Below are 27,259 nucleotides of genomic sequence, written 5' to 3' on the forward strand. Positions count from 1 at the left end.
CTCTAACTCCTCCCCTTCTCTAGCCCTTTGCATGCGTTTGAAACATAAGATTCTGAAGGGGATTGACAGGGTAGATGCCGAGAGGTTGTTTCCCCTGGCTGGAGAGTCTAGAATCAGGGGTCACAGTCTCAGGATAAGGGGTCGGCCATTTAGAACTGAGATGAGGAGGAATTTCTTCACTCAGAGGGTGGTGAATCTTTGGAATTCACTACCCTAGAGGGCTGTGGCTGCTCAGTCGTCGAGTATATTCAAGGCTGAGATCGATCAATTTTTGGACTCTAGGGGAAATAAGGGATAGAGCGGGAAAGTGGAGTGGAGGTCGAAGATGGCGGAGCAGGCTCGAGGGGTCGTATGGCCTACTCCTACTTCTTATGTTCGCCAAAAAACCAGTGGCACCGAATGCAGCACCTCACCACTGCAGTGGCCAAGATGGACAAACTCAGCACGGACCCGAGATCGAAGGTGGCACCTTCCTGGTCCGTATGGCTCAGCATCTCTCTACATGCTATGTTTACTCACCCAAAAGAAAGAAAACAGGCACCAAAATGTGGTTCTGAAAGTTTGACTGCGCATTACAGCTGAAAGAAGAAGTGAAGAGACTCACCCACATCCCTGCTCGCACGTCACGGGTCGCTTCGGATTGTGTTCGCAGTCGTTGAGGTGGGAGGTCAGCTGGTCGAGCCGCACCACAGCCGTGCAGCCAAAGCTGGCGTTGTCGCAGGTGATCTGCAGTTTGGACAGCATGTTCCGCATGATGCGGGGCACAGGACGGAGGTGGGCTAGAGTAACGACGCTGCGATCCACCGGGCAGGTCTGCTGCTGGGAGAACCACTGGGTGATGCAGGCATTGCAAAACGCATGCTCACAGTGTGGCGCCTAGGAGAGAGAAGAGACAGCAAATGAACTGACGGGGAGAGAGAGAGAGAGAGAGAGAGACAGAGAGAGAGACAGAAAACAAACAAACCAGCACAAGTCATCTGGAAATCCAATTTGCAGTGACCCAATTTAAATGCACTGAGGCTCTATTCAATAAAAGCAGATCTGCTTCCATAAGCACGCATGGCTGTAAATCTACATGGCGATTGTATAGATCAGAATGCACGGAGGAGACTCGACACACACTGCCAGCCACATAATTTCACTCAGTAGTATGGAGCTGAACACTGGCCCGAGGTGAAGCTCCTTTAATCAAATTCAAGGTTAAAAGAGTGTCTGCGGCATTGTCAAGGAGCCAATTTTTATGATGCAGTCAGTATCAAAGTACCATTTTGAGCTCGTCAGTCGCTCCTGCAATCGTTTAAAAGGTGCCCGGTCAAATCTATTGTGCGTCACTTCATTGGGATTAAATGAAGCTAGTGGAAAATGTGTTCCAATTTACTCATTAAAAATTCAATTTATACTGGACTATATAGTAGGGCGGGGGGAGAGGGAAACCACAAGAGGCTACACAGAAAAACTTCAGAGAGATGAGGCCTCTTCACCTTCACACTGCTGTTTTTCAGAAAAGCATTTCTAGCATTGAGCCAGTTGAAATTCTAGCATTAACCCTCCCTCAACCAGTCTAAAAACTTAGAGCAATACTTAGCAAACGAGGACAAACGTCAATAAAAATCCTATTCCCTTTAAAGACACTTTGCCTCCCCTTCTTGGTTCACATCTGCATTGGGAGGGGGGAGGCCCACAGACAAGGCTAACAAGGGAAATTAGGGATAGCATAAAATCCAAGGAGAGGACATATAAATTGGCCAGAAAAAGCAATAATCCTGAGGATTGGGAGCAGTTTAGGATTCAACAAAGGAGGACAAAGGGATTAATTAAGAAGGGGGAAATAGAATGAGAGTAAGCTTGCAGGGAACATAAACAACTGACTGTAAAACCTTTTATATAGATACGTGAAGAGAAAAAGATTGGTGAAGTCAAGCGTAGGTCCCTTGCAGTAAGAATCAGGGGAATTTATAATGGGGAACAAAGAAATGACAGACCAACTAAATACATACTTTGGTTCTGTCTTCACAAAGGAGGACACAAATAACCTCCCAAAGATGCCGGGGAACATAGGGTCTGATAAAGGGAGGAACTGAAAGAAATCAGTATTTGTAGGGAAATGGTGTTAGGGAAACTGATGGGACTGAGGGCCGATAAATCCCCAGGGCCTGATAATCTACATCCTAGGGTACTTAAGGAAGTGGCCCTAGAAATAGTAGATGCATTGCTGATCATCTTCCAACATTCGATGGAATCTGGAACAGTACCCATGGATTGGAGGGTAGCTAATGTTACCCCACTATTCAAAAAAGGTGGTAGAGAGAAAACGGGGAATTACAGACCGGTAAGCCTGACATCGGTAGTGGGGAAAATGCTAGAGTCCATTATAAAAGATGTAATAGCAGAGCACTTGAAAAACAGTGACAGGATCGGACAAAGTCAACATGGATTCACAAAAGGTAAATCGTGCTCGACTAATCTACTGGAATTTTTTGAGGATGTAACTGGTAAAATAGATAAGGGAGAACCAGTGGATGTGGTGTATCTGGACTTTCAGAAGGCCTTCGATAAGGTCCCGCACAAGAGATTAGCGTGTAAAGTTGAGGCACATGGGATTGGGGGCAAGGTATTGACTTGGATAGAGAAGTGGTTGGCAGACAGAAAGCAAAGAGCTGGAATAAACGGGTCCTTTTCTGAGTGGCAGGCAGTGACTAGTGGGGTACCGCAGGAATCGGTCCTTGGACCCCAGCTATTCACAATATATATTAATGATCTAGACAAGGGAACTAGATGCAATATCTCCAAATTTGCAGATGACACAAAGCTGGGTGGGCGTGTGTGCTGCGAGGAGGATGTCGAGAAACTCTAGGATGATTTGGACATGTTGGGTGATTGGGCAGAAACATGGCAGATGCAATATAACGTGGATAAATGTGAGGTTGTCCACTTTGGTGGCAAAAACAGGAAGGCAGATTATCTAAATGGCAATAGATTGGGAGAAGGGGAAGTGCAACGAGACCTGGGTGTCCTTGTGCACCAGTCGCTGAAGGTAAGCATGCAGGTGCAGCAGGCGGTTAAGAAGGCAAATGGTATGTTGGCCTTCGTAGCGAGAGGGTTCGAGTACAGGAACAAGGATGTCTTGCTGCAGTTGTACAGGGCCTTGGCGAGACCACATCTCGAGTAGTGTGTGCAGTTTTGGTCGCCTTATCTGAGGAAGGACGTTCTTGCCATGGAAGGAGTTCAGCAAAGATTCACCAGGCTGATACCTGGGATGGCAGGAATGACGTATGAAGAGAGATTGGGTCGATTGGGCTTATACTCGCTGGAGTTTAGAAGAATGAGGTGATCTCATTGAAACTTATAAAATTCTAACAGGACTAGACAGACTAGATGCAGGAAGGATGTTCCCGATGGTCGGGGAGTCCAGAACCAGGGGTCACAGTCTAAGGATAAGGGGTAAGCCATTTAGGACTGAGATGAGGAGGAATTTCTTTACCCAGAGAGTGGTGAACCTGTGGAATTCTCTACCACAGAAGGCGGTGGAGGCCAATTCATTAAATATATTCAAGAAGGAGTTGGATATATTTAAGGCTAAAGGGATCAAGGGATATGGGGAGAAGGCAGGGACAGGGTACTGAGTTTGGATGATCAGCCATGATCTCATTGAATGGCCGACTCCTGCTCCTATGTTTCTATTCCCCCTTGGTTCAGTCTGTCACACAAGATGTTTACACTAATATTGGGCTATCACAAAGCTGTACTTGTAAGTTATTTTCATACAGTATAGTCGTAGTGATTTACCATTAAGTCATTTATTCCTATCTGGCTGTAATTCTTGGAATCCAAATAATGTGGTTACTAATTTGTTTCTGTACCATGAATTCCTGCCGTTAATTCTTCTCTTTCTCCTCTCCCTCTAGTCAGTGCATGCCATTCACTTGGAGTGGCAACATCTTCAACCCAATTATAATTCGCCACTATTCCATAAATAAACTTCAAAGCATTCCTTAAATAAAAGTTTGTTGCATGCAGTAATTAGCAACTCCAGTATAATCCTCATCACTGCAATGCCAATTCATGAGGAAGAGGAGACAGGGTTTTATCCCCAAACCTTCCTTTCACATTGAACCCATTATGTATTGCTCCACACAGCCAATGCTTACTTCAGTCCCATCTCCCTCCCACCACCAATTGATTATTATTATTTATTTATTTTTTAAATTAAAAAAGACACAAAATCCCTCGAATTGCCTCCAAAAGCCACACATGATCAGACCTCTGCCACTCTGGCCAATAGGAGGTGCACATTTACCATACTCCACTAAAGCAGTGGAAAGGAGGGCAGGAAAGAAGCAGAAAAGGAGAGCGCGCTTTCCTGCAAACATACTGTAGAGTGGGATCAACATCGTACAGTTCAGAACTGGACTGTAGAATTTGGTGGGTTTTTTGGCCAACTTTCTCACTGTCTCTCCTGAAAAGAAAGACAGACTTGCATTTCTATCACGCCTTTCACAACCTCAGGACGTCCCAAACGCTTTACAGCCAATTAAGTAATTTGAAATGTAATCACTGTTGTAATGTAGGAAATGCAGCAGTCAAATTGGGCACAGCAAGCTCCCACAAACAACAATGTGATAAATGACCAGATCATCTGTTTTAGTGATGTTGGTTGAGGGGTAAATACTGGCCAGGACACCGGGGAGAACTCCCCCCCCCCCCCCCCCCCTCCCCCTCCCTGCTCCTCTTCGAAATAGTGGCCGTAGGATCTTTTACATCCACCCGAGAGCGCAGACGGGGCCTCGGTTTAACGTCTCATCTGAAAGACGGCACGTCCGACAGTGCGGCGCTCCCTCAGTACTGCCCCTCCGACAGTGCGGCGCTCCCTCAGTACTGCCCCTCCGACAGTGCAGCACTCCCTCAGTACTGCCCCTCCAACAGTGCGGCGCTCCCTCAATACAGGCCCTCCGACAGTGTGGCGCTCCCTCAGTACTGCCCCCCCTCAGTACTGCCCCTCCGACAGTGCGGTGCTCCCTCAGTACTGCCCCTCCGGCAGTGCGGCGCTCCCTCAGTACTGCCCCTCCGGCAGTGCAGCACTCCCTCAGTACTGCCCCTCCGACAGTGCGGCGCTCCCTCAATACAGGCCCTCCGACAGTGCGGCGCTCCCTCAGTACCGCCCCTCCGACAGTGCGGCGCTCCCTCAGTACCGCCCCTCCAACAGTGCGGCGCTCCCTCAGTACCGCCCCTCCAACAGTGCGGCGCTCCCTCAGTCCCGCCCCTCCGGCAGTGCGGCGCTCCCTCAGTACTGCCCCTCCGACAGTGCAGCACTCCCTCAGCACTGCCCCTCCGACAGTGCGGCGCTCCCTCAGTACTGCCCCTCCGACAGTGCAGCACTCCCTCAGCACTGCCCCTCCGACAGTGCGGCGCTCCCTCAGTACTGCCCCTCCGACAGTGCAGCACTCCCTCAGCACTGCACTGGAGTGTCAGCCTAGATTTTTGTGCTCAAGTCTCTGGAGTGGGACTTGAACCCACAACCTTCTGACTCAGAGGTGAGGGTGCTGCCCACTGGGCCACAGCTGACATTGAACCCTTGCTGGGGCACCACTTCCTGGTCACTCATTCCCCCTCTGGTACCTTGCCCAAGTTGCCAATAATCATGGTGCTCCCTGTCGAGCCTCGCCCAACAGGCCATTTTGACAATAGGGAGAGCAGCAGCACAGCTGAGCCCAACCCTGGTCGCCTGCAACAAATGTGCACTGCCACCAGAGGTAAAGGCTAGAGATTGGGAGCAGGAACCCTGGCCTCTTGGCCCCTCGCTAACTAAGGGCCATAGAAATAAAACTGGAGCACCCAGCCGATTGCCCCAGCTGAGATCAGCCAATTCAGCACAGAGCAGGGATCAAACCGGGAGAAATTCACGGTCTGTGGGGCTCACCCACCCACTGAATAACCCATCCAAGGAGCCTTACTAATTCTTCTTCGAAGGAATCATGGCTGTCACCAACATTCCCACTAAGCTGCGCGGCGGTCTGGAAGTCAGGCGCAGGGCGCTCACCGGCTTTTCCATGGGAGAAACCACACATGCGCAAAAAACTGAATAGGCCGCACAGACGCTTAAAGCGACCGCACACCAAAAAAGGGAACATTGGCCGTCACTGTATTCGGCAAGCATCTGAATGCACATTTGATGACAGTCTAAAAATAACCAGCTGTGGGTGGCAATATGGTTGCCATGGAGAAGCTGTAGACAACGATCCACAGTCCAGTTAACCCGTCTTTCCTCTCCTCAGATGCTGACCAACCTATTGCGTATTTCGAGCATTGGTAGGTTGCCCCCCCCCCCCTCGATTTTTACATGCCTTAATATTACACGGGACCTCAGAACTCAACAGAGCCACTTGATTCACAAAGTCACGATCTCTATTTAAAACTTCCGAGAGATTTTACCCAGCTCTGCAACGTAGAAAGCATGCCATTAATCTCCTGACCATGCAGATTTCTGACGCAGCACAGCTGCAGTCATTCCAACCCTGCATCAATAGATCACACTCGTCCAAGGAGGTTTGATGGACAGCACTTCCCCTTTCACAGCTCAGAATCCCATTAACACCCTTGCCCTGAACCCAAAGTTAAATCAAAAAGACAAGAGAACATGGTCAGCTGAACCAGTGATCTGAACATAGATTTTGACAGTGCAAGGTTCACAGAGGAGTATTATTTTCTCCCTTTAAAATAAAGACTCTTCCATGATCAGACTGTTGTGATGCACTCCGCAGTTGAATAGTTTGCTGATGCCAGAGCCAGATTCAGAGATTTTTGGGCACAAGACCATTCGGGATCCCTCCACACAACCAACTCCACCCCGCCCCTCACCACCCGAACAAACAGTTGAGTTTACTCACCTGGACAGGTTCTTCCAAAACCCCACTACAAATTGGACAAATCAAATCTTCATCCACCTCGCCCTGAAACCGATTGACGTCGTACCCCATGGCTCATACTGCGACAGGCTCAGGAGTTTCTGGCAAAAGAAAAACTAAGACATTGCTTTTTTGCAATAGATTCCATTGCTTGGTATAAAATGGTTCATTCCTGAATGCAATATAAACACACAAACAAAATGCAAAAACCTCAATTACAGACATGAAGCACATCAAAAACTTTATATTTGGTGTCGTTTGTTCTTTCCTTGGCCAGTCTAGAGTGACTTTAAAACAAAATTAAGAGAACCTGGGGGATTAACGATTCGAACTGGATCAGATAGCAGTAGCTTCAGACACATCTGTCACATTGCATCCCCCCCCCCCCCACAACTGTCTATACACAGACAACTTTGCTTGTTCTCGTGTTCCTTTCCCACCCTCCCCTAAAAAATACAGCCTCTCTCTTCGGTTTCTCGATCACCCCCAGTACGCCGTTGCATAAATTGAAGCGGTGTCGGAAATGTCTTACCATTTCAGAAAACTCAAGCATGCAAGGCTCTTTTCAAAATTAAAACGTGCAGTCACGTTAACTCCCCGTCTCAATGCTAATCCTTCTAACCCAAACAGCAGAGGATCGAAGCTAATGGCAGCAGAACGCAGCTTTAATGTAGTACAGCAGCAAGCCGCACAATGGTATACACCCATTATTTTAATGACATCAGATGTCATGGGCTGGAAGCAAGCCAACATCTGGAGATGAATTTGGGCAAAGTAAACATTTTCCCAATTCTTCCCAGCTCTGCCGCTAGAATGAAGAGCCTCGCTTCTCCAATTCCCTTCCGCAATGAAAAGCTTTAGCCTCGGTTTTGACTTGCACAGTAAGGGAGGTCAGCAACAACTACAGGGTAAATTCTAATGCCATCACCGGCCCTTGGGTTATAAAGAAAAACTATGGCAAAACATTCACTATGCGTCATCTCCTCTCGGGCTGCACTTGGAAAACTATTAGAACCCATTAGAAGAGCATTAACGGATCATGCCAGACCACTTTCAGTATAAACAGCATCTACATCCGCTCTCGGTACTCACTAGTTTTTAGATCTGTACATTGTGATTATTTTGGGGGGGGGGGGGGGAGAGAAACAGAGAGGAGAGGAGTCGGGTATAGAGAACATGTCAACAAGCCTTCGCCAACTCCAACCATAAAGCTGTTCCTACAGGTAACATATTTGCCTCGTAGCAAACAGAGTTTTGACAATTGCCAGCAAGAACCTTGTTGCCTCATGGGGTTTCAATAATAGCCACAAACAACTTCAACCGAAACTGTGGAGCGTAACTGGCACACAGTCCATGTTCTTCTTCGGCAGCACCTCCCAAACCCACGCTCTCCACCACCTAGAAGGGCAAGAGCATGGGAACACCACCACCTCCAAATCACACACCATCCCTACTTGACTGTTCCTTCACCATCGCTGGGTCAAAATCCTGGCACTCCCTCCCTAACAGCACTGTGGGAGCACCTTCACTACACTGACTGCAGCGGTTCAAGGCGGCTCACCACCACCTTCTCAAGGGCAATTAGGGATGGGCAATAAATGCTGGCCTTGCCAGCGACGCCCACATCCCCGAGAATGATTTTTTAAAATATATAATAATGTTTGCAGAGCTGGCTGAGGAAAGCTACTTCAATATAAAACCATTCAACACTGGGTGCGGACAGGATCGAGTTCAGCTGTGATGTCTCTTGCAATCAAAGACCTCAGCATCGCTCACATGTTTTTTTTTAAATAAAAAAAAAAAGCTTACTTGGGGAGATGCAAAAAAAGAGCAGCCAGCATCCATGGAAATGTACCCCAGCAAAGAATCAATACCTTCTGGAGAAGGACAAGGCAACAGCAGCTGGGAGGGGAAGAGAAGGGGGAAGGAAGTCTACGCACACATGGGCGGTGAGTAACTTTATATACCACATATGTATCAATGGTGCTGCTGGAAGGAGACCAGAAATAAACAGTGGTACCAAGATTCAACAACAACTTGCATTTATACAGCGCCTTTAATGTAGTAAAACGTCCCAAGGTGCTTCACAGGAGCGATTATCAAACAAAATTTGACACCGAGCCACATAAGGAGATACTAGGACAGGTGACCAAAAGCTTTGACAAAGAGGCAGGTTTTAAGGAGCGTCTTAAAAAGGAGGAAAGAGAGGTAGCGAGGCAGAGATGTTTAGGGAGGGAATTCCAGACCTTAGGGCCTTGACAGCTGAAGGCACGGCCGATTATGGTGAAGCGATTATAATCAGAGATGCTCAAGAGGCCAAAATTAGAGGAGCGCAGATATCTCAGAGGGTTGTGGGGCTGGAGGAGATCAGAGAGATAGGGAGGGATTTGAAAACAAGGATGAGAATTTTTAAAATCGAGGCATTGCTTAACCGGGAGCCAATGTAGGTCAGCGAGCACAGGGGGTGATGGGTGTACGGGACTTGGTGCGAGTTAGGACATGAGCAGCAGAATTTTGGATGACCTCAAGTTTACGGAGGGTAGAATGGGGGAGGCCGGCCAGGAGTGCATTGGAATAGTCAAGACTCGCCTTGAGGTGGATTTTCTCTGCACCACTGGCAACAGGTGCCAGCGATCATCTTTTCTGGGCACAGATGGTCTAGCAAGCTCCCTTCCCTGAAGCATCGATGTCCTTCAGGAAAAAAAAAGAGACCACCACCCATACCTGGTCTGGTGTACACGACATGGCTGATTCTTAATGGCCTAGCAAGCCGCTCAGTTGTACGATCAACCACCCGAGGGCAACATATGCAGCCTGGTCATCATCACCCGCACCCAGAAAACAAATTGAAATACAGTCAACGTGTTTGGTTTGGCTGGGCATCAGCAGAACTCCCTGCACCTGAACCACCAGACCAGGTCTCAGTTTAACATCTCATCTGAAGTACGGCACCTTCGACAATGCAGTATAGTGAGTGCGGGATATTCCACGGTAAACTTTAACGCAAATCCATACATTACTCACACTGCTAACCAACACTACAAAATAAAACTAGTCCAGACTGTTCAAGCACCATTGTATTTTGGTGTATTTGGGATTCTGATGCCCAAACAGGAAGGCATTGAACATGACATTTTGTCAGAAGTACCATTTGGCTGGACACCACACGTGGATAAAAGAGCAGCGAGGACTTTCTTGCTTCCACGTACTGCCGCTTGTCCTGCAATCTGCCAGTTAGAGGGTATGCACCTTTCATTCGCCCAACTCCCTCCACATCAGCAGGAGTTACCAATCCAGGTCAGAGAAAGGACTGGTTCAACAGAATAGGTAGTCAGAGTCACCCCATCCCCCACAACTGATTGAAGGTGGATTGTAGAATCGTGCAGCACAGGAGACCACCATTCGGCCCATCGTGCCTGTGCCAGCTCTTTGAAAGAGTGAGCCAATTGGTTCCCCCACCCTGCCCCCACCCCCCCTCTTCTCCCATGGCCCTGCAAAATTTTTGAAAGTTACTATTGAATCTGCTCCCACCGCCCTTTCAGGCAGCGCATTCCAGATCACAACAACTCGCTGCGTTAAAAACATTCTCATCTCCCCCTCTGGTTCTTTTGCCGATTATCTTCAATCTGTGTCCTCTGGTTACCGACCCTCCTGCCACTGGAAACAGTTCCTCCCTCTCTACTCTCATCAAAACCCCCTCATACATTTGAATACCTCTATTAAATCTTCCCTTAACCTTCTTTCCTTGAAAGAGAACAACCCCAGCTTCTCCAGTCTCTCCACGTCACTGGAGTCCCTCATCCCCGGTACCATTCTGGTCAATCTCCCCCTTAACCTTCTCTGCTCTAAGGAGAACAACCCCAGCTTCTCCAGTCTCTCCCCTCCCACCCCACTAACTGGAACCGAGAGAAAACACACAGGCAGCAGTTTCAAAGCACCTCTCCTCCACCGCCCCCCCCCCCGCCTAAATTTGACATTAAAAAGCAGCAGTTGAGAAAATATAGCTCAGCAACTGGTGAACATCTCGCCCAGTAACTGGGCGACACATTAAAAGCCAATCATCTTTGTCTTTATGTCCAGTCCAAAAAAGGCACATCACAAAGGAAAGAACATGTCAAACTAAAAGATGGAAACAGCTGACATGATTCACAAAAGTGGAAAATAAGAGCCTATGTGAAGGAGCACTGCCAGCACACAGCATTCTCAAGAGACCGTCCACTCCCGTCGTTCAGCTCCAGACTCCTCTTCTCCCTCAGCCTAAAATATTTCCCCCCCCCCCCCCCCACCACCACCAAGTAAAAAGGAACACAATCAAGGGCTGTGGATATTTTTAAGAACACTGGCAATGCCAGCATTTATTGCCCATCCCCGATTGCCCAAGGTGGTGGTGAGCCGCCGCCTTGACAACTGAGCGGCTTGCTAGGCCATTTCAGAGGGGCAGTTAAGTTGTGGGTCACATACAGGCCAGACCGGGCAAGGACAGCAGATTTCCTTCCCTAAAAGGACATTAGTGAACCAGATGGGTTTTTACAACAATCCGGTAGTTCCATGGTCACCATTACTGACACTAGCTTTTTATTCCTGATTTATTTAATGAACTGAATTTAAATTCCCCAGCTGCTGTGGTGGGATCTGAACTCATGTCCCCAGATCGTTAGTCCAGGCCTCTGGATTACTCGTCCCGTAACAACCACCATGTTACCGTTCACACACGTGGAGGGGGCAAAACATCACAAACACAAAGGGTCCAAGGCATCAAATTATTCTTTGGAACCTAGATAATTTTTAATCAAATCAAAATCAAATCAAATCAACTTTTATTGTCATTGTTAGTGCACAAGTGCAGTACAACGAAATGTAGGCTTGCAGCTCCCGAGAGTGTACATTTGGATTAAGACATTTAAACATTCAACATACATTTGGCTTGTAATACATTAACATAAATATAACCATAATAAAGTGCATTGGCAGATGTGCAGGCTTTAGAGTTTATTTGTGGAGTTCAGTAGGATGACAGCCCTGGGAAAGAAGCTGTTCCTAAATCTGGTCGTACGGGTGCGAATGCATCTGTAGCGTCTCCCAGATGGCAGGAGGGCGAACAGACTGTGGCTGGGGTGGGTAGGGTCTTTGATGATGGACCGTGACTGTCGGTGTAGGGACCAGGTGCTAGGGTTTGGATGATCAGCCATGATCTCATTGAATGGCGGAGCAGGCTCGAAGGGCCGAATGGCCTACTCCTGCTCCTATCTTCTATGTTTCTAGGACCTCCGTAGACAGCGTTTCTGGTAGATGTGCTCTATGGTCGGTAGCCGGGTGCCGGTAATGCGTTGGGCAGTTTTGACTACCCGCTGCAGGGCTTTCCGGTCATAGTAGCTACAGCTGCCATACCATACTGTGATACAGTTTGTCAGGATGCTCTCTATTGTGCAGCGGTAAAAGTTAGAGAGGATCAGGGGTGACAGATTACATCCCTTCAGCCTCCTTAGGAAATATAGGTGCTGCTGGGCCTTCTTCACCAGAGAGGAGGTGTTGAGGGACCAGGAGAGGTCTTCCGTGATGTGGACTCCGAGGAACTTAAAGCTGTCCACCCTTTCCACCACAGCCCCATTGATGTGGATGGGGGGTGTGACTTCCGCCTTTGGACTTCCTGAAGTCCACAATGATTTCTTTGGTTTTCTTGATGTTAAGGGCCAGGTTGTTATCGGCGCACCACTTCACGAGATGCTGGACCTGCTCCCTGTAGGCTGACTCATCGTTGTTGGTGATCTGGCCTACTACCGTGGTGTCATCCGCAAACTTGATGATGGTGTTGGAACCATGAACAGCCACACAGTCGTGGGTGAAGAGGGAGTAGAGGAGGGGGCTCAGCACACATCCTTGTGGGGCCCCCGTGTTCAGGGTCCCGGGGGGGGGGGGGGAAAGGTGTGGTTACCTAATAATATTTCTGCACTTTAGGCGGTCTAAAAAAAATTATACATAAGGATATTATGCAATGTTTCCAGAACTACCTCAGCTGTATTAATGGCAAATGACTAATATTCTTCTGAAAGTACAGCTTCTATTTTTACAAGCTAAGAGTCCATTCCCCAAAACTAGTGAGCTACAATAGCTGGCTTGCTGAATCGGTCTCCGTACCATGTGCTGTTCTGAACAGGGGTTCAGGCTGCAGGTGGGCTGGAACACACAGCTGTGGTCTCCTCGGCCCACCCACGTGCAAACTGGTAATCCCAGCAAGGGTGACAAGAGAGCTGCTTGGCTCAGGGAAAAGGAGTGTCGTTTTCTAACCGTTTGAACAGCAATCTTCGCAATTCAACAATGCTCCAATCCCACTTACGGAGCATACTCTTCGAACAGAGCACATTCCTGTCACATCTGCCATGGCTTTTACACGTTACATACAATTTCCCTTTTCTCTAAATATCTCTTAACTACAATGTTCTAGTCTCAAGAGGCCTTTCAATTCGGACACCATATCAGTTACTTAAAGCAGGGCTGGACAAGCTTTTATCCTTTGGCCTAATTTTATGACATACATTACAACAGTGACTACACTTCAAAAAAGTACTTCATTGGCTGTAAAGCAGGTTCAGATGTCCCAAGGTCATGAAAGGCGCTGTATAGATGCAAGCTTTTTTTTAAAAACTGCCTCCCACACAAGAGGCCCACTTATGTTCCTGTAGCGTCTGCTTCCTCCTGAATCAAAAAACACTTCTCTTCCCTCCGCCTCCCAAAATCATCGAGCAAGTAAACCCCGCTTGTTTGACTTTTGCAATTTTTAAAAGACTTCTGCCCCAGCACCAAGCCTACTTCAATTCAGAGGATCATTGCTGCTGTTATTGTGTTAACCAAATGCACTCACACTGATACCGAATTCCATCTGCCACTTTTTAGCCTACCCCTCCCCTTATCTTATCAATATCCCTTTGGCTGTCTAAAGAATTAACTATGGCTCCTTATTTGGGCATGAGCTGCAAATTTTACCACTCCCTCAAGGCCTATTCCCAAATCTTTGATGTAGTGAACAGACGTGGCTCAGAACTGAACCCAGAGGACAGCACTACCCACTTCCAACCACTCTGAAAAAACTCTGTTCTCCCCTAAAAAAAACTTTTAAAATCCAGTTGGCTGTCATAATTCCATACCCGTTAATCTTCCCTAGTAATCTCCAGTGTGGTACCCGGACAAAGGCTTTCCCAAAGGCCCGACACCCACTGCATCTCCCATGTCGGTTACCTCCTCAGAAAGGGTTCCATGAGGTTTCTCAAGCGTAGACATCCATACGCTTCACGTCCCAGGAACCCGAGCCTGAACTTCACCCTTCCCAACGCAGCAGCACCATGGCAGACCCCAGCACCCCGACCACTGGATCCGTGTGATCTCAAGGCAAATCATTTCTCAGCAGGCATAGCGTTTATGGGCGAGACAGTCAGGGATGGGTTATGGGCTGAAGTGCAGAAGCATGGGCGAAATACACACCTGTAATTTATCTCCAGATAAACTGTTATTTTGCACAGTGTGCGCACACAGTCAGAAATCACTGGCACATCAGGGTTGATGCAGCTGTGCAGGCGGTAAGGAGATGGTTAGCTGGAGGGGGAAAAAAACACCAATCAGGAGGCTGCTGTGGCTCTCCCGCCATATCAACCCTCCCAACCATATTCACACCAACCCCCCTCGACCTTGCTCTCTCACGTGGCCTCTCTATTCCCATTGTCTCAATCACAGACAAGGCCATCTCTGATCACTTCCTTCTACCCCTCACAGCCACCTCCAACCCCACTTCCTTCTGCATCTCCCCTGGGGAAAACTCTCCAAGTTACTTACAACTGCACTTTCAAATTCCCATGCCTGGGCTTTGGCTCTGCAGTCACCACGGCCTGTATTGCCAGAATTTTCTGTTCTCGTTTCCCATTTGCAATTTTTCTTTTTTTTGCCCCTTCTACTGGATTAAACTTCAGAATAATCAGGACACGCAGGTCCAGAGGGTTGGAATAACCAGCACCAGTCCTCGAGACGAGTGTGGGGGGGTGAAGAGGGATGCTCAATATAAATCAGGCAACCGGAAAACAACCAATGTGCCCGAGCACATCACAGAAACACAAGAGAAAATGGATACCGAACCAAAGGAGGAGACACCAAACACTTGGTCAAAGGGGTGGGTTTTAAGGAGGGTCTTAAAAGGAGAAGGGAGGTGGAGAGTCAGAGGGGTTCAGGGAAGGAACTCCAGAGTGTGGGACCCAAGTGGCTGAAGGCACATATGTCAATGGTGGGGGACGCACAAGAGGCTGGAGTCACAGAATGGAGAGTTTGGGGGTGGGGTTGGGGGGTATAGAGCTGAAGAGGCCAGAGACAGAGACATAGATAGATATACAGACTCTAGGGAAATCGAGGGATATGGGGATCGGGCGGGAAATTGGAGTGGAGGTCAAAGATCAGCCATGATCTTATTGAATGGCGGAGCAGGTTCGAGGGGCCGTATGGCCGACTCCTGCTCCTATTTCTTATGTTCTTATAGGGATGGGTGAGGCCATGGATCACAATTAGTTGGCCATCGCGCTACCTTAACTTTCTCCAGTGCTAAACAGATGCTCAATACCCGCAATAATAAAAACAATGAATCACAGCATGGAATTCATTTTACCAAGCCAGTAAGAATTTAGTCATTTATCTAAAAAAATGTATTTGGATAATGCCAACTGGTTGCGTGCCAGGACAGTTTTACTACACTAGCCGATCGCAAATGATAAAACGTGGTGGGAAGGAGGATGGCTCAGGCATGTCAGTACAATGCTTACTCCTTTCTGTTAATAGAAATAGTAATTTGCCTGGAGCTAGTATTTAAAAATAAGCACCATACAGGCGGTTTGGTCTCTAAACATAGTCAACAAGATTATTATATTTAAAATGAAATGCCAAGCTTCTCAACATTGAATGGCTCACACACAGGTAAAGCTCATCAAACCCTTAAAGAATAATACCCGAGAGGTTATACCCATCAGGAAAGACTGAACAGGCCGGGGCTCTTTCCTCGAGAAAAAAGACAGGTGACCTGATAGTCCTTAAAATTAGGAAGGGGTTCGATAAGGTAGACGTAGAGAAGGTGTTTCCACTTGTGGAGGAGTCCAAAACTAGGGGTCATTCAAATTTCCGTGTAAGCGCGGTTTTTCCAATTTAAAAGCTGGCGAGTCGGCTGCGTGGGACCTCCGGACTGCTGTGCAGCTTAATGGGAACATTGGCCATAAATAGAAGATAGTCACTAATAAATCCAATGGGGAATTCAGGAGTGGCGAGAATGTGGAACTCGCTACCACAGGGAGTAGTTAAGGTAAATAGCATAGATGTATTTAAGGGGAGGCTGGACAAGCATATGAGGGAGAAGGGAATAGAAGGATATGCCGATAGGGCGAGATGAAGTAGAGGTGGGAGGAGGCTGGTGTGGAGCATAAACATCGGCACGGACACGTTGGGCCAAATGGCCCGTGCTGCAAATTCTATGTAATATTATCTCTTTGTGCTGCACTTATATTAGCAAACCGCTTCCAGTAACAGCCACTCCCACATTAAACACATTTATATTGCAGGGTGGTGTCTGCAGCAGCTGAATCCACTTTCCCCAGTAACTGTACAGGCCAGCAATAGCAAAATTGGACTTTGACCTCTAACCAGCCCTCCGCCAAGAGAAAACAGGCACCTCCTCATCTTCCTACACCAAACCGCTGACACATGCAAACATTGCTTCCAATGACACAACTGCTTCGTTTCCATTCAGTTTGCTGCCAGCTGTGCTATCAGCTGAAAATTATGAACATAAACAGGCTCTTAATTAAACCGCCACTAGTGTTAAGAGTTGGGGCTCCCTGGTGGTTCAGTGCTCGGCGTGATACTGAACGGGGCAGGGGAGAGACAAGGGGCATTACAGTCAAGCCTAATGGTGGAGGCAAAAATCAGGCAATGTTGCAGAGATGGAAGTAACTAATCTTTGTGATGGCGAGGATCTGGGGTTTAAGGCTCAGCTTGGGGTCGCACAGGATTGCCGCCAACAACAACTTGTATTTATACAGCAGCTTTAATGTAGTAAAATGTCCCAAGGTGCTTCACAGGAGTATTATAAAACAAAGTTGACATCAAGCTACATAGGGAGAAATTAGGGCAGATTGGTCAGAGGTAGGTTTTAAGGAGCGCCTTAAAAAGGTGGAAAGAGAGGTGGAGAGGTTTAGGGAGGGAATGCCAATGTTTAGGGCCTTGGCAGCTGAAGGCACGGCCGCCAATGGTTGAGCGATTAAAATCAGGGATGCTCAAGAGGCCAGAATTAGAGGAGCACCGATATCGCACAGGGGGGGCTGGAGGAGATTACAGAGATAGGGAGGGGCGAGGCCATGGAGGGATTTGAAAACAAGGATGAGAATTTTGAAATCGAGGCGTTGCTTAACCGGGAGCCAATGTAAGTCAGCCAGCACAGCGGGTGATGGGCGAACGGGACTTGGTGCGAGTTAGGACCCGGGCAGCCAAGTTTTGGATGGCCTCAGGTTTATGTAGGGTAGAATGTGGGAGACCAGCCCAGAGTGTGTTAGAATAGTCAAGTCTAGAAGTTGCAAATGGACTGATTTGGCCCAGAAATCTCTGGGGGAGGGGGATGGAGTCAGTGGCAAACGAGCAGAGTTTGTGGCAGAGGCCAAAGAAGATGGCTGCGGTCTCCACAATGTCGAGCTGGAGGAAATTGTGGCTCATTCGAGACTTGATGTCCGACAAGCACTCTGACAGCCCAGAGTCAGTTGAGGAGTAAAGAGGTGGAGCTGGGTGTCTTCAGCACACACATGAAAGCTGAACGCATGTCTGATGACACAGAGAGACAGCACGTAAACGAGGAGGAGGCCAAGGATAGATCCTCGAGGGACTCTGGAGCTAACGGTGTGACGACTGGAAGAGACGCCACTGCTGGGAATGCACTGGCTCCACTAGAACAGATAGGAATGGAACCATGCAAGGGCAGCCCCATGGAGCTGGACAGAGGAGAGTTCAACTATATCAAGCATTGCTGAAAGGATAAGGAGGGATAAGGCATCACAGTCATAGAGGATATAATTTGTGACTTTGACTAGGGCGGTTTTGGTGCCATGAGAAGGGTGAAAACCAGACTGGATACATTCAAACAAACAGAGCTACGGAAGAGATGGGTACAGAGCTGGGAGGTTGGGACGTGTTGGAGGAGCTTGAATAGGAAAGCGATATTGGAGATGGGGCAGTAGTTGGAGAAGACAGATGGGCAAGCGTGTTTTTTTTTTGGAGAGCGAGGTGGCTGTTGAACGTGAAGAGGAGAGGGACAGTGTCTGAGGAAAAGGAGCCATTGACAATGTCAGCCAGCATGGAGGCAGAAAGGGCAATTGAGTGGGGAGGGGAAAAATCAAGGATTATGAAAATTTCCCATCATTTTGTAGATGCATTAACAGATCAAATATGGAATCAAACACCAGTAAAATATAGAAATATAATTAAGTAAATGTGTTACATCTTTAAAACAGGACTATATACAGTAACCTTCACCTCATGTATAAATCAATCACAGGCATACAAGAGCCTCAACTGTACAACTCATCTAGATTACACCTCACAGAGGTATTTATTCAATCTCATAAGCAAACCCAGTCACTTGTTCACAAATAATCACAGTATGACTCAGTTTCCTCACATGCTCATCTGTCAAGAACAAATCGAGCTCTAGCCAATTTACTGTGTTTTTATAAAGCTACAAAACACTTGCGAGGTCAGAAGAGTCATACTATAAATGCTTAAAAAAATTGGAGTCAAATAAGATCAGATATAGGGAAAGGAATGACAAGGTCTTATACAATTTGACATTAATTAGTCAAACACATCAGAATATTAAAATATAAGCCACTAGAATTGCAATGTGATTCCATTACATCAATAATCACAATAAAAAGCAATAGCTTTACATCATTGTTAAAAAATAATGGTTGGAGTACATCCCCTACAACCCACCACCCCACCCCGCGCCCCAAGCCACCAAATAAAGGCTTTCTATTGCAATCCTAATTATAACATTATTAATGATGATCAACCAGAAGTGATGCCCCTCTGCCCCCTTACAGTGGAGGGTTGAGCTGTCCAGACACAATGTAACCACGACACCAATCAGCCTCACAAGCACCTTATCCCCACCTCAGCATTCGCCAACATCAATTTAGCCACTTCACACAGGAAAACTTATCAAAATGGCACCAGAGGCTGGAGACATTAACATTCTTCGAGAACTACCAGACTGGCGATGATTAAAATCCCTCTACATCACATTCTGTTACTGAAGTGAAGCGTGAGGAGTTGCTGCTCTTGAACAAGGACAGAGGGAAAGCTGCGCTGTACATTTAATTGACAGTCAGAGAAGGACAGAGGAAAGCCGAACCATCGGGAGAAAAGACAACTACAAAGACCCTGTATATTTAACAGTTGAATTATCGGGACACCGAGAAAACCCGCACTCTTCATAGTAAGACTAAAATAACCTGTTCAGCCTTCCCACTAACCCATCCTGTTACAGCTCGAGTAACATCATATTTGATTTTGACGCCCCGCTCCATTTAAATAAAAGACTTTATTACTAGGCCCGATTTTAAACCGCGGTCTTTCCTACTGCCCGCAGCGGGAACTGCGCACCCCTGAACCCGTCGACTAACAGGTCGTAGGCGGGTCAGAATAACTTCATTACAGGCACCCATTAATCGGCACACTTACCAGAGATCCATCAGCAGGCGAACGGCCGCAAATCCAGGTCGCATGAGTAATGTTTTAATTTTATTTTAAGATTTCCCTAAATCGCGCACCACAACCTTTCAACGTCATCGTTCGCTCCAGCCTTTAAACGGGTGAAAGCCTGGGCCCAGCCCTCCGAACCAGCGCCTTTGATTGACATTCCGTCCGATCAATCCCGACCCTGCGAGTTGAGTGATAACTCAACTGACCAATCCGTGTTGAGAAAGTGGCCGTTGATCCCGCCTAGTGACAAGTCAATTAGCAAATCAGCCCTTTGTTCCGCTGGGCCCGCCCATAAATGACTGCCAGCCAAAGCGACCAATTGAAATGAAATATCCGCCCAACCGTCACGTGATTGACATCTCATTCAACCAACTGGAAGAACGCTCACGTTGCGGAGCCAATCGCAGGCAGGCGGGGGCAGGACATAGTTACGAAACCTGGACGAAGCGCGCATTTCTATGGGAACCGGCCGGGCGGGCAGTGGGGACGCATTATGAATGACTTCTCACGCAGCCACTCGTGACGCGCGCAAAAAATGAATGACGGTCACTCAGGGACGGGTCACGTGGTGTCAGAACCGCCCAGTTTCAGTTCATTTTGCAATCTGACTGGGCTGGTGGAATATTTATGTACCACATACATATTGCAGACAACTCCACAATAAGCCGCTCAGCATAGAATTCATCCCATTTCTGATTCTCGACACAATGCCACATACAGGATGTGACACTACATGATGCAATTACATGTTATGATGTGAATTACATTTTTTATGTCTGAATGATAGACAAACATCAAAAACATTTGCCCAGGACTCATAGGTAAAAATCGTGTCCATTTAAGGGGTATTGTTTATAACCCCAATAAACTCCTACCTGTGTACCCTCGTCCATGCTTTCGTTAACTCCAGACTCGACTATGCTAATGCTCTGAAATAAAAATAGAAAAATGCTGGGATGTTGAGAAATATTTCAAGCTCAGTAATGGAGTCCAATGGTGTGCAATGTGTCTCTGGATCCAAATCCAGACCTGCATCACATAAGTTTTGATACACTTAATGTCATACATTCTGTCTTCTTACATAGTCTACATTATACAGCACTGAAACACAAGTCAGTCACTAGTTTAAGTAATGCATTTTGTTTAAGAAACACAATACTGGCTCTCTCAATTGGAAACTTAGTTGATTGGGAGTAAATTAATAACAATTACATAGAATTTTACAGCACAGAAACAGGCCATTCATCCCAACTGGTCTATGCCAGTGTTTATGCTCCACATGAGCCTCCTCCCACCTTACTTCATCACACCATATCCTTCTATTCCTTTTTCTAGCATGAACTTATTTAGCTTCCCCTTAAATGCATCTATGCTATTTGCCTCAAGTGTGTCAGCCGTGGCTCAGTGGGTAGCACTCCTTGCTTCTGAGTCAGAAGGTTGTGGGTTCAAGTCTGACCCCAGAGATTTGAGCACAAAAAGTCTAGGCTGACACTCCTCTGCAGTGCTGAGGGAGTGCTGCACTGTCCAAGTTGCCGCCTTTCAGGGGAGACGTTAAACCGAGGCCCTGTCTGGTTTCTAAGGTGGTCGTAAAAGATCCCATGGCACTATTTCGGAGAAGAGCAGGGGTGTCCTGGCTAATATTCATCCAATACTCAATCAATCACTTAAAAAAAAAACAGATTATCTGGTCAGTACCACATTGCTGTTTGTGGGAGCTTGCTGGAGCCTGCAAATTGGCTGCTGTGTTTCCTACATTACAACAGTGACCATACTTCATTGGCTGTAAAGTGCTTTGGGAAGTCCTGAGGTTGTGAAAGCTGCTATATAAATGCAAGTCTTTCTTTCAATGCAAGTCTTTCTTTCAACCACTCCATGTGACATAAGAAATAAGAGCAGGAGGAGGCCATTCAATAAGATCATGGCTGATCATTGACCTCAACTCCACTTTCCTGCCTGATCTCCATATCCCTTGATAATCCAAAAATCTATCACGCTCAGCCTTGAATACACTCTCAAAGACTCAACATTCACAGCCCTCTGGGGTAGAGAATTCCAAAGATTCACAATCCTCTGAGTGAAGAAATTCCTCCTCATCTCAGTCCTAAATTGCTGACCCCTTATTCTGAGACTGTGATCACTGGTTCTAGACTCCCCAGCCAGGAAAAACATCCTCCCTGTCAAGCCCTGTAAGAATTTTGTATGTTTCAATGAGATCACCTCTCATTCTTCTAAACTCCAGAGAATATAGGCCTAGTCTACTCAATCTCTCCTCATAGGACAACCCCCCCATCCCAGGAACCAATCTGGTGAACCTTCATTGCACTCCCTCTGTGGCAAATATATCCTTCCTTAGGCAAGGAGACCAGAACTGTGCACAGTACTCCAGGTGTGGTCTCACCAAGGCCCTGTACAATTGTAGCAAGACTTCCTTACTCTTATACTCCAAACCCCTTGCAATAAAGGCCAACATGCCATTTGCCTTCCTTATTGCTTGCTGTACCTGCATGCTAAATTCCTGTGTTTCTTGCACGAGGACACCCAAATCTCTCTGAACACCAACATTTGAAAGTTTCTCACCATTTAAACAATATTCTGTTGTTCTATTCTTCCTACCTAAGTGAATAACCTCACATTTCCCTGCATTATACTCCATCTGCCACCTTACTGCCCACTCACTCAGTCTATCTATATCCCTTTGCAGACTCTGTGTTCTCCTCACAGCTTATTGTCCCACCTAGCTTTGTATCATCAGCAAACTTGGATACATTGCACTCGGTCCCTTCATCCAGGTCATTAATATAGATTGTAAATAGCTGAGGCCCCAGCACTGATCCTTGCGGCACCCCACTAGTTACAGCCTGCCAACCTGAAACAGATCCGTTTACATAAGAACATAAGAAATAGAAGCAGGAGTCGGCCAATCGGCCCCTCGAGCCTGCTCCGCCATTCAATAAGATCATGGCTGATCTGATCCTAACCTCAAATCTTCCATCACTGCATCCACCCGAACCCATGTGATCTCCCGGGAGAGGCGAAAAACCAGATAAAAGACCCAATGGCCAATTTGGGAGAAAAAAATCTGGGAAATTCCTCTCCGACCCATCTAGGCAATCGAAATTCTTCCAGGAGATCACTCTGTCCCTATATTTTCTACAGTACTTACCTTCTGTAAAGGCGATCTCCACCCCAGCCAGGAACAGGAATAAAACCATCTCCTGAAATCTAACACAGAATTAGAACACATTAGGAGCAGAACCAGGCTACACGGCCCCTGGGCCCACTCCACTACACACAGGGCCATGACCATTCCGATCCTAAACTCATGTCCAATTTCCTGCCCGCTCCCCGTAACCCTTAATTCCCTTTACTTCTAGGAAACTATCTATTTCTGTTTTAAATTTATTTAATGATGTAGCTTCCACAGCTTTCTGGGGCAGCAAATTCCACAAACCTACCATCCTTACTCTCTGTTTTCTGTCCGGTAACCAATCCTCGATCCATGCTACTATATTACCCCTAACCTCATGAGCCCTAATCTTGTGTAATAGCCTTTTATGTGGCATCTTATCAAATGTGACAGCGAGTTCCACATTCTCAGCACCCTGGATTTATTGGACTCCCCCACAAGCGGAAACATCTTCTCTACAGCTACTCATTCATAATTTTGAAGACCTCTATCAGGTCACCTGACTTCTCTTTTCTAGAGAAAAGAGCCTATGTACTGGTGCCCTCCCATAATTCCCCCATTTACTGGTGCCCTTTTACCAGTTGGAGGAAGGGGAGGCCCAAGGATTCCTTGTGGGGCCCGGAGGAGCACACTTCTGGCCTCAGGTTTGATCTGGCGGGGAAGCCACCACTACTCCCCCACTCAGTCCTCGGGTTAAAATAGCAGATTAGGCCCCAATGACATCATCAGAGCCCGATCTGCATATTTAAAGAGAACCCCGTTGGCTTGGAGCCGGTGTCCTTGTTACCTGCAATTGAAAATTGCAGTCGGCCAGATTGGGGCTAAGGTAGTTAAAATCCATCCCAAGGATTCAGGTACACAAGTCTTTAAAAGTGGGAGGACATGTTGATAAAGTTGCAAATAAAAAGCATATGGGATCCTAGTTTTGTAAATACGGGCATTGAGTGCAAAGTAAGCAGTAATGATGATACCAGGGATGAGAGGCTTTAGTTTTGAGGAAAGATGAAAGAAACTGGGCTTTTTTCATTAGAACAAACAAGGTCAAGAGGAGACCTAAAGAAAAGAAAGACTTGCATTTATATAGTGCCTTTCACAACCACCGGACGACCCAAAGCGCTTTACAGCCAATGAAATAGTTTTTGAAGTGTAGTCACTGTTGTAATGTAGGAAACGCAGCAGCCAAATTGTGCACAGCAAGCTCCCACAAACAGCAATGTGATAATGACCAGATAATCTGTTTTTAGTGATGTTGATTGAGGGATAAATATTGGTCAGGACACCGGGGAGAACTCCCCTGCTCTTCTTCGAAATAGTGCCATAGGATCTGATAGAGATGTTCAAAATGATAAGGGGTTTTAATCAGGTAAATAGGAAAAACTATTTCCAATGGTCAATGAGTTGGTAACTAGAGGGAATACATTTAAAGTCATCACTAAAAGAATTAAGGGAGAGGTTAAAGGTATTCTTTTTATTGCAGGGGGTTGTTTGAACATGGAACGCATGACCAGAAACAGTGGGGGAAGCAGAATCCGTAATAGATTTTAAAAAGGAAGTGGATAAATCATAGAATCATAGAATCATAGAAATTTACAGCACAGAAGGAGGCCATTCGGCCCATCGTGTCCGTGCCGACCGATAAAGAGCTATCCCTCCCTAATCCCACTTTCCAGCTCTTGGTCCGTAGCCCCGTAGGTTACGGCACTTCAAGTGCACATCCAAGCACTTTATATATGTGATGAGGGTCTCTGCCTCTACCGCCCTGTCAGGCAGTGAGTTCCAGACCCCCACCACCCTCTAGGTGAAAAAAGTTCTCCTCAAATCCCCTCTAATCCTTCCGCCAATTACTTTAAATCTATGCCCCCTGGTTATTGACCTCTCCGCTAAGGGAAATAGGTCCTTCCTAATGGCCCGAGATGATTTTGTCTCATCCCATCCCTCAAACTCCCTCCCACCATTCACCCCCAAATCACCCATGCCTCTTATCCATTGCATCCTCGCCGCCTCCTCATCCCTCATTTCTCCTCATCCCCTTCCCCAGGTTCCCAAATTTCTTGCTTATCTCCTAGCACTAAGCTGGGAAAGAGGCTTTTCGGTTTTCTAATGCGCTTACACTGCATTTGCAGTTGGCCCATTCTCTTCCCCACGCCTTTCCCCCACCATCACCCATATACACTCACTTCCTCATTACTACCACCCCTCCCCCTTCTCCGTTCCCCTTGCCACTCCCACCCTTCCCTCATACCTTTCCCATCACTGCAACCACTTCTAGACACAAACATAACCTTGTTAACAGTTGAGTAGGAGTGAGTTATTAGCAGGCACACAATGTTAAGAGCTCAACCAACGTTCCAGAATCAATCAAGCTTTACGTTCAGAGTTTATAATCTCACATCAACCCGTCAGTTACGTCACAGCATTGTAATGCACTCCAGCTCGACTGCCATAGTATCAAGATTCCTGTATCATTGAATCAGATAAATTCCACGTGCCAAATCATGTGATTTGATTTTGGGAAGTTGCTGTCTATCAGTTTGTTTTAATCCAAGAAATAATTTTAAGTTTAAATCTTGCCTTGTCTCTAGATCTCTAATTTTAGTTCCATTTTATTTATAGTCTTCAGAAGAAATTCAGTTTGACTTTTAATCTAGCCTTTTGTTCCCAAATTTTAGTCACATTTTAGTTTAATTCTTGGAAAAAATTCAGTTTTTGCTTCCAATATTTTTGTTCATTTCAAAATTCATGTTTCAAAATCAGTCCCAGTTGTTGTTTCCCTTCTACACAACTCATGAGGGCCCAAGAAATGATAAACTGGAGGTTGAGTAACAGCTAAGACTTTAAACATCTATTTCAATTTCCAACACCTTTAACAAAAGTTGTGGACTACTGACCAGTGTTTTAGTCCTATAAATAATTTAAATTTCAGTCTCACCTCTGTATCTCGAATCTTAGTTTTAATTCAGTTGATGAAATAAATCTACCTTATTTTAGTTGACTATGGTGTGGAGATGCTGGTGTTGGACTGGGGTGGACAAATGTAAGAAATCACACAACACCAGGTTATAGTCCAACAGCTTTATTTGAAATCACAAGCTTTCAGAGCGCTGCTCCTTCGTCAGGTGAAGTGGAGAGATGCATAAAAACACAGCTTATATAGTCAGAGAATAATGCCAGATGTTTACAGGTAATCTTTCTAACTGCCATTTATCACACCTCGGCAGAGAGATAATCACAGCAATCAAAGGTGTAAATGGTGTCCAAACAGGTCAGTCAGGAAAACATTACATCAAAGAACAATTTTGATGTAATGTTTTCCTGACTGACCTGTTTGGACACCATTACACCTTTGATTGCTGTGATTATCTCTCTGCCGAGGTGTGATAAATGGCAGTTAGAAAGATTACCTGTAAACATCTGACATTATTCTCTGACTATATAAGCTGTGTTTTTATGCATCTCTCCACTTCACCTGACGAAGGAGCAGTGCTCCGAAAGCTTGTGATTTCAAATAAAGCTGTTGGACTATAACCTGGTGTTGTGTGATTTCTTACATTAGTTGACTATGACAACACTACTGCATTTATACAGCACCTTTCATGACCTCAGGACATCCTAAAGTGCTTTACAGCCAATGAAGTACTTTTGAAGTTTAGTCACTGTTGTAATGTAGGAAATGCGGCAGCCAAATTGCACACAGCAAGCTCCCACAGACAGTACTGTGATAATGACCAGATCATCTGTTTTAGTGATATTGGTTGAGGGATAAATACTGACCAGGTCGCCAGGGAGAACTTCTTCGATTAGTTCTTTGAAAGAACAAGGAAGTGGTAAAACTGTAAAAACAGTAAATCCTTATATTGGTGGAGGGGGTGGAATAAAACGTGGGGAAACAATAAAAATTGCAAATAAGCACCATAATGCACTAGGTATCATAGTTTTGCAATTTCACACATGTCTACAAGAACTCCCATCCCTTGTCCCTCTGGGTGCCCCTGTTTTGCCTGTGCCCAGTTGACCCTGAAGTGATGCCCACCGGTACGCTTGAGGCCTTCCGCGACTGGTGGACACTGCATGATATTACTCGTATCATAGATGATGAGGACAATAAACTTATGAGTCCCATAAACTTCAGCTCGTCCAAAACTATGCTGCCCTGTATCCTAATTCGCACCAAGTCCCGTTCACCCATCACCCCTGTGGTCGCTGACCTACATTGGCTCCTGGTCTGGTATCGCCTCAATTTTAAAATTCTCATCCTCCTGTTCAAATCCCTCCATGGCCTCCTCGCCCCTTCCCTATCAATTCAATTCAATTCAAATCGCTTTATTGGCATGACAAGGTACATCTTATGTTGCCAAAGCATCGAAAAACATTCATGGTTGAACACATAAATATAGATCTA

General features: G+C 46.4%; 1 protein-coding gene across 3 annotated transcripts in view; it reads right to left on the minus strand.

The window, feature by feature from the left end:
* rnf41 (ring finger protein 41) overlaps positions 1-19,818 on the minus strand; it is a 31,698-nt gene extending 11,880 nt beyond the window's left edge. For 2 of the 3 annotated variants that reach the window (XM_085972997.1, XM_085972999.1), the window contains exons 1-4: positions 19,653-19,818; positions 14,379-14,489; positions 6,885-7,003; positions 605-876 (exon numbers count right to left, since the gene is read on the minus strand). In XM_085972997.1, coding sequence (XP_085829123.1) covers positions 605-876; positions 6,885-6,974 — 362 coding nt within the window. In that variant the 5' untranslated portion in view covers positions 6,975-7,003; positions 14,379-14,489; positions 19,653-19,818. The remainder of the gene's footprint in view (positions 1-604; positions 877-6,884; positions 7,004-14,378; positions 14,490-19,652) is intronic. The other variant, XM_085972998.1, reaches the window with a different exon arrangement.
* Positions 19,819-27,259: the final 7,441 nt, after the last annotated feature.

The sequence above is a fragment of the Somniosus microcephalus genome, chromosome 33 (assembly GCF_052327205.1).
Source record: "Somniosus microcephalus isolate GS21.2 chromosome 33, FLI_Smic_1.0, whole genome shotgun sequence".
Classification (NCBI taxonomy): Eukaryota; Metazoa; Chordata; class Chondrichthyes; order Squaliformes; family Somniosidae; genus Somniosus; species Somniosus microcephalus.